Source organism: Struthio camelus, chromosome 32 (genome assembly GCF_040807025.1).
Source record: "Struthio camelus isolate bStrCam1 chromosome 32, bStrCam1.hap1, whole genome shotgun sequence".
Taxonomy (NCBI): Eukaryota; Metazoa; Chordata; class Aves; order Struthioniformes; family Struthionidae; genus Struthio; species Struthio camelus.
Window position 1 is genome coordinate 97,862 of NC_090973.1, and position 7,303 is coordinate 105,164.

At 72.7% G+C, this 7,303-nt stretch overlaps 1 protein-coding gene across 4 annotated transcripts; it reads right to left on the bottom strand.

Moving 5' to 3' along the window:
- Window positions 1-209: 209 nt before the first annotated feature.
- SH2B1 (SH2B adaptor protein 1) lies at window positions 210-7,274 on the bottom strand. Of its 4 annotated transcripts, XM_068923221.1 has the most exons (11): window positions 7,088-7,274; window positions 6,667-6,937; window positions 4,293-5,254; window positions 4,045-4,146; window positions 3,854-3,945; window positions 3,534-3,640; window positions 3,256-3,462; window positions 2,454-2,671; window positions 2,212-2,383; window positions 1,087-1,183; window positions 210-830 (listed from the first exon to the last, which is right to left on the bottom strand). In XM_068923221.1, the coding sequence occupies exons 3-11, from the start codon at window positions 5,154-5,156 to the stop codon at window positions 812-814; spliced, it is 1,878 nt and encodes a 625-aa protein (XP_068779322.1). In that variant the 5' UTR covers window positions 5,157-5,254; window positions 6,667-6,937; window positions 7,088-7,274; the 3' UTR covers window positions 210-811. The 4 variants fall into 4 exon arrangements, with proteins under 4 accessions (XP_068779322.1, XP_068779320.1, XP_068779321.1 ...); XM_068923219.1 differs by having other exon boundaries at window positions 6,667-7,274; XM_068923220.1 differs by having other exon boundaries at window positions 6,428-7,274.
- Between the last annotated feature and the right edge of the window lie 29 nt (window positions 7,275-7,303).

The window sequence follows — 7,303 nt, forward strand, 5'->3', positions numbered from 1 at the left end:
GACACCGCCAGGATCCCTGGTGCCCTCCAAGCCCCCCGAGAGCTGCCCCAACTGCCCCAGGGCTCCCCAAACCTGCCCCACATGGAGACGGCCTGGCCCCCCTCCCCACCCCAGTCCAGGGTAAGGGGCAGCCCCCCATCGGCCCTGGGAGAAATGGGGCCGGCGCCGGCCCTGCGCCCCCCACCCCCAGATGAGGCCGACGGCTCCGGTTTTCCGCTTTTCTTTTAAAAGGCGCCCGCGGTTTCTGTACAAACCGACCCGAAACGGGATGGGGGTGGGGGGGGGGAAACGCGGCTGTCGACCGGCCCCGGGGGGGCAAAACCCTCCCCCAGGGTGGGGGCAAAACCGTCCCCGGTAGAAAAATAAACCTTGGGCGGGGGGCCGGAGACGGGGCACAGGAGCCGTTTCTACCCCACTCCCCGGGGCAGCCCCCGTGCCCTGTAGTGTTTGGGGGGGACTGTAACGTACCTGGGGGCCTGCGGAGGCCGTACCGCGGCGGGGGGGCCCCGGGGCAAAAAGGGGCAAAAGGGGGCAGAAAGAAGGTCCGTGCAGGGCGGGGGAAGCCGAGGGGGTTCAGACGAAAGAGTACTGGTTGCTGACGGCCCGAGCGCGTCCCGGTCCCCCGTCAGGGTCCTCGGCGTGGGGGCCTCTGGCCCGAGGCGCCCCCCGGTCGCCGGAGCTGTCGGCCGCTTCCTCCTCTTCCTCCTCCTCCTCCTCTTCCTCCTCGCCGGGGGCGGCCGGAGACAGGGCAGGGACCCCGGCGTCCGGGGGTGCCGGGGGCCCCCGCGGCGGCGGAGCAGGCGGCGGCACGCTACGGCACGTGCTCGGCTCTGCGGAGAGACGGACGGACGGACGGAGGGACGTCAGGTGGATCCGGGGGGGGGCCCCCGGGGACGTCCCCGCGGCCGCCGACCCCCCCCCACCGCCGGGACCCCACGGCGCGCCGGCACGCCGCCGTCCCCCCCTCCCCAAACCAACCGCCCGGGGGGACGCGGGGAGGGCGCGATGGGGGTGTGATGCTCTCAGGCACGCCGGGGCCCCCCTTTGCCCCCACCCCCACCCCCCCACCGCCCCCGTCACACTTACAAACAGTCACTCGTGCCGATGGAGATGAGACCGGGCGAGTCGGGGCTGCGAGGGCTGGGCTCACAGGCGGCCGAGCGGCTCCCGGACCTGTCCCTGCCTGCGGGGAGGGCGCGGGAGCGGGGGGCGCGGGGAGACAGAGACGCCTGTGAGAGACGGGACACACGGGGACGCGGACACACGGACGGGACGGGACGGGACGGGACAGGGGGGCCGGAGGGGCACGGCCGGCTCCCGAGAGGGAGGCGGGCAGGTGGGAGCGCTACGGGGCGGGCGGCAGGCACAGGCGGACGCAGATACAGCCACGCGGAAGGTAAACAGGCAGAGGCAGCCACACCGGGGTGGGACAGCTAGAGACGGACCCCCAAGCAGGAGGAACAGCTGGACAGGGACACACGCGCGCTTACAGAGAAAAACACCTGTGTGCGGGCACGCACAGCGGGAGAAGCAACCCAAAACAGAGGTGAGGCAGAAAGAGACACAGACACAGGCACACCCCAGGGAAGGGAACAGCCGGACACAGACAGACACGGCAGCTGTGAACAGCCAGACACACTCAGACAGGAGAGCAACCGGGCACACACGTACGCTGGGGGGAACAGCCGCACACAGACACGCGGAGAGGGGAGCGGCGGAGACGGACGTGCATGCACAGGCGGAGGGCCCAGCTGTACGCCACCAAACACGCGTGGAAAACAGTCGGGCACAAACGTGCAAGTCTGAAGAAAAGCGGCTGGGTGTGCACGAGCACAGGCAGGGAACAACTCCACACGCACGTGCACACACGGAGAAGAAAACAATCGCAAGCACGTACAAGGAGACAGAAACAGGCAGACGCGCACATAGACACACGTAGGCAGCAAGCTGCTTGACACAGGCAGAGCAAAGAAGCAGGTAGACACACACACACAGGGAGAACAACCGCACACGGACGCACGGACAGGGAACAGCTGGACACACACACGTGGGGAGGGAACAGCCGGATCTCCCCAGGGAAGAGCTCCCAGAGCGGCCGGAGGAAGCCTGGGCCAGCGGCCCGCACGCCCCAGCAGCCCCGCGGCAGGGACGGAGCGAGCCGGCGGCCCCGGGACGGGGACGGAGCGAGCCGGCGGCGCCGCGCGCCCTCACCGTGCAGCCGCTGGGAGGCCACGACGTAGCTGACGAGGGTGACGTCGCTGGAGCCGCCCGACTCCAGCGGGATGGGGTGCACGCGGAAGTGCTCCAGCATGTCGAAGATGGTCTGGAACCAGAGGTGCTGCACGCGGCACTGGGCGTCCTCGTTGAGCGAGAGCCGCAGGTGCTGCCGACGGAGGGGACGTCAGCCCCGGCCCCGGCCCCGGCCCCCCGCCCGCCCCCCGCCGCTCCCTCACCTTGGCCTTGCCCTGGAAGTTGAAGGTGAGGACGTACTCGCCCCGGCGCGTCTCGCTCTGCCGCACCAGGAAGACGCCGTGGCTGCTGGTGCCCCCCGCCAGCACCAGCTGGGCCGCCTTCAGCCGCGAGAGGGTGCCGTGGAACCAGGGGTACTCGGAGAGCGGGTGCTCGGGGTCCCCCTCGCCCGCCTCCGCCTCCGCCTGGAAGAGGAAGGAGCCTGCCGAGGGCACGGAGAGCATCAGAGAGACCAAGGCGGAAAGAGGGAGCCCTAAAAACCACCCTACAGAGCCCCAGCGCCGACCCCGACACCCCAAACCCTCCCCAAACACCCCCAATGCCAGCCCCGACACCCCAAACCCTCCCCAAACACCCCCAATGCCAGCCCTGACACCCCAAACCCTGCCCAGACACCCCCAGCACCAACCCCGACATCCCAAATCCTTCGCCAGACCCCCAGTGCCAACCCCGACACCCCAAACCCTCCCCAAACACCCCCAGCGCCGACCCCGACACCCCAAACCCTCCTGCAGAGCCCCAGCACTGACCTTGACACCCCAAACCCTCCCCAAACACCCCCAGCGCCAACCCCGACATCCCAAATCCTTCGCCAGACCCCCAGTGCCAACCCCGACATCCCAAATCCTTCGCCAGACCCCCAGTGCCAACCCCGATGCCCCAAACCCTCCCCAAGACCCCCAGCACTGACCCCGACACCCCAAACCCTCCCCAGACCCCCAGCACCAACCCCGACACCCCAAACCCTCCCCGAGACCCCCAGCGCGGTGCCCCGTCCCCCCGCACCTGCGCCGTCGGGGGTGTCGGGGAAGGGGGTGTGCAGCAGCCCGGGGGGGAAGGGGGCCTGGAGCCGCTCGGCCGCCTCCTCGATGGGGATCCGGGGGGGCAGCTCCGGCGGCAGCATCTCCATGGAGTCGAAGTGGGAGGCGGCGATGGAGACGGAGCTGGGCGACACGGAGGCCGAGGGGCGCTCGGAGAGCCCGCCGTAGGCGCCTGGGGGCGGCGGGGAGGCCGTCAGAGCCGGCCGGGGGCGCCGGGCCGGGGCGCAGGGCGCCGGGACTCACCCTGCGCCAGGTGCTCGCTGCTCTCGCCGGGCAGCAGGGGCAGCTCCCGGCTGGGCACGCTCTCCGAGTGGTTCAGGCACGGGGCGGCCGGGCTCTCCGCCTCCTCCCTGCGGGACACGGGCCGGAGGGGGGGACGAGCGCTCGTGGCCCCGTCCCCGGGGCGAGGGGACAGGGTTGGGGGGGGGGGACCCGCGCCAGCGCTGCCGAGGGCGGGGAGGGGGCAGCAGAGGGAAGAGAGGCGAGTGCGGGCGAAAGGGGCCGCCGGGATGGGGGGCAAAGGAGGCGGCCCGGGGCGCGGAGGGGGGGCACGCGGGGCTCACCCCGGGCTCATGCAGTCCTGGATGTCGGCCAGCCACGACTTCATCTGCAGCGAGTCGACCGTCTCCAGGATGTACTCGAGCGAGTTCTCCATCTGGCGGAGCGCGAGGAGGAGGAGGAGGAAGGGGGGGGGTCAGCGCTTGCTGCCACCGCGGCCCCCCTCGCCTCACCCCCCCCCCGCCGCCACCGGCACCTTCAGGACGAACGTGTTCTCCTTGTCGGGCATCTCCAGCGGCGTGGTGGTGCGCACGGCCGTCACCGCCGAGCACAGGATGCTGACGCGAGCCTTGGTGGCCTGTTGGGGACGGGGCGAGGTGACGGGGGACGCCAGGGGCTCCGGTTCCCCTCGCCTCCGCGTCCCCGAGCCCTTCCCCGTCGCTCCTCGGGGACGGCGGAGAGCGGATCCCGGCGCTGCCCCCCTCCGCCGCCGCCCGAGCCCACCTTCGGCGGGACGTAAAACTCCAGGGCGTAGCCGTCCCCGTCGCCTTTCCCGGCCTTCCTGAGCAGCAGGCGGCACCGCTGCCAGCGGGCACGGCCCCCCGCGCCCGCCCCGGGCCCGCCGTCGTCCGCCACGATGAAGTTGAGCAGGCCCTCGCGCCGGACGCTGCAGGGCTCGGCCCGGGCGCCGGGGGCTCGGCCGAGGCGCAGGCGCTCCAAGCGCTGGGCCCAGCGCTCGCCGGCGGCCGGGGCGGCATCGCCGGCGCCGCCGGACGAGTTGGAGTTGGTGTTGGCGCCGGCGGCGGGCGGCTCGCGGCCGGCGGCCGGCGGCTCGGCCGCGCCGCGCCACTGCAGGATGCCGCGGACGCTGCGGCCCACGCTGCGCAGGGAGAAGCGCTTGCGCAGCTTGGCCTTGGAGCCGGCGGCGGCGGCGGCCACGTCCTCGGAGCTGCGCGACTGGCCCCCCGGCAGCCCCGGGGCGGCGACGGCGGCGGCGGCGGGCTCCAGCGGCGAGGCCACCGACGACTCGCTGCAGGTCTCCGAGACGTCCCGGGGGCGGTGGGCGCCCGTGAAGGGGGCGATGGCGCAGCGGGGCGGCGAGGCGTCCCCGCCGGCGCAGGCTCGCGTCACCTCGGCCTCGAAGTGCTCCACGAAGTGCTCGGCGAAGCGGCGGGAGAAGGCGGCTTCGGCCCCCGGCGCCCCGAACTGCGGGTTGTCGCTGACGAAGGCCCGGAAGCGGCGGGCGAAGTCCCGGGCGGCCGCGCGAGCGTGGGTCTCGCAGAAGTCCCGCCAGCCCGGGGGAGCCGGCGGGCAGGGCGGGGGCGTCCCCCCCCCGCCGCCGCCGCCGGCCCCCGCGCTGCCGTTCATGCCGCCGGCGGCCCCGGGGGGCCCGGGCGCCCCCGCGTCCCGCGGCCCCAACGCGCTGCGGACGCCGCTGCTGCCCCGGCGGCCGCGCTCGTCCTCACCTGCGGAGACAGAGACGGGGCGGTCGGCCCGGGACCGCCGGAGCTTCCTCCTCCTCCTCCTCCTCCCGCTGGCACCGCTCCGGGCTCTCCGGGAGCCGTTCCCGGCCTCCCAAAGTCCCTCAATCTCCCCCCCAGAGCCCTCATCCTCTACCCAGCACCCCATAAGGATGGCCCTGACCCCCTGGAGCCCCCGGATCTGCCCCCCAGACCCTTCATCCTCCATCCAGGACCCCGCAGGACCACCCCGATCCTCTATGCTCTGCCCAGGACCCCATAAGGACGTCCCTGACTCCCCAAATCTGCCCCCCAGACCCTTCCTGTCCTTTCGTGACCCTGCAGGGCAGCTCTTGGCCCCGCACAAATCCCCACATCTACCCCACAGGCCCCTCTGGGACCCACACAGCCATCTCAGACCCCCCCCAGACCCCACATCTGCCCCACAGGCCTCTCACAGACCCCCTACAGCCATCTCAGACCCCCCACAGACCCCACATCTGCCCCACAGGCCCCTTGGGGACCCCACACAGCCACCCCTGGCCCCCCACAGACCCCACATCTGCCCCACAGGCCTCTCACAGACCCCCTACAGCCATCTCAGACCCCCCACAGACCCCACATCTGCCCCACAGGCCCCTCGGGGATCCCATACAGCCACCCCTGGCCCCCACAGCCCCCACATCTGCCCCCCCAGGCCCCTCGGGGACCCCACACAGCCATCTCAGACCCCCCACAGACCGCACATCTGCCCCACAGGCCTCTCTGGGACCCCACACAGCCACTCTCAGCCCCCCACAAACCCCACATCTTCCCCGCAGGCCCCTCGGGGACCCCCCACAGCCCCCACATCTGCCCCCCCAGGCCCCCCGGGACCCCCCACAGTCATCTCAGACCCCCCCCAGACCCCACATCTTCCCCGCAGGCCCCTCGGGGACCCCCCACAGCCCCCACATCTGCCCCTCAGGCCCCCCCGGGACCCCCCACAGCCACCCCCGGCCCCCCGGCTCGGCCCCCCAGACCCCTCTGGGTCCCCCGCAGGGCCGCCCCCGGCCCCCCCGGCCCCGGTGCTGACCATGGCGGCCCCGCCCCGCCCCGGCTCCGCGTCGCTGGTCCCGAGTGCGAACGGGGCGGGGGGGAGGGGCGGGGGCGGCCCGACCCAACCTCCCCCCCACACACCCGGCGGCTTCCGCTTCCGGGTCTCGCCGCTCTTCCGCTTCCGCCTCCCGAGGTGGCGCGGGGGGGTCGGAGCGCCCCCAAGTGACCGTGGGGAGGGGGCAGCACTGACCGGAGCGGCCGCCCCGGGAGCATCGAGGTGGGGCAAGTCGGTGCAGAGCGTCCCCCCTCCTTCTTCGCCGGAGCGTAGAGAGGGCGAGGAGACCAGAGCGCCCCCTCCCCCCCCTCCCCCGGCTGCTCACCATAGAGACGGGATGGCGGCGCCTCTTGCTCCCGCTGATCATAGAGCAGAAGGCTGAGGGTAACTAGAGCGGCTCTAGGAGAACCATAAAGCTGAGAAGACGGAGGCAGGCAGAGGGCCCCCAGAGAGCCATAGAGAGCCAGTTCGGCTTCTTCCACGCCTAGACTGTCTCAGCCGCCCGCTGCCACCATAGAGAGGCGAGGCTATCGAGCCCCCGCTCCGTACTAACGTAAACACCATAGAGCCAGCGCGTGGAGGACTAGAGCGTCGCCCTGCGTGAGACGTAAACTCTAGCGCGGAGCGGCGGGCGGGGCCAGAGCGCCCCCCCCACCCCGAGCGCTGGGGGTCGCCATGGAGACCCCGGTCACCCCACCGCGCGGGGGGGGACGACGACATACAACACCCTCTCTTCCCGCCGGTACCTGAGAGGCGACAGTCGCCGGGGGGGGAAAGGGGGGGCGGCGGGGTTGAGGCAGGAGCCGGGACTCGTTCCCGCGCCCCCCCCCCGCTGTGATGCGGCCGGCGGAGGGATCTCACTGGAGGCGCCCGTGTCCTCACGTGCCCCTCCGCCCCCCCCAACCCGGCCGCGAGGAGAGGCGACGCACTGCGCATGCGCCCCACCCCCCCACCCCCTTCGG

Excerpts from the sequence above, each read along its gene's own strand:
- SH2B1 (XM_068923221.1), bottom strand. The coding sequence starts at position 5,156 with ATGAACGGCAGCGCGGGGGCCGGCGGCGGCGGCGGGGGGGGGACGCCC. Across the intron at positions 3,463-3,533 it reads CAGCGAGCACCTGGCGCAGG|GCGCCTACGGCGGGCTCTCC; the intron begins GTGAGTCCCGGC and ends CGCCGCCCCCAG. Across the intron at positions 1,184-2,211 it reads GGCCTCCCAGCGGCTGCACG|GCAGGGACAGGTCCGGGAGC; the intron begins GTGAGGGCGCGC and ends CCCTCCCCGCAG.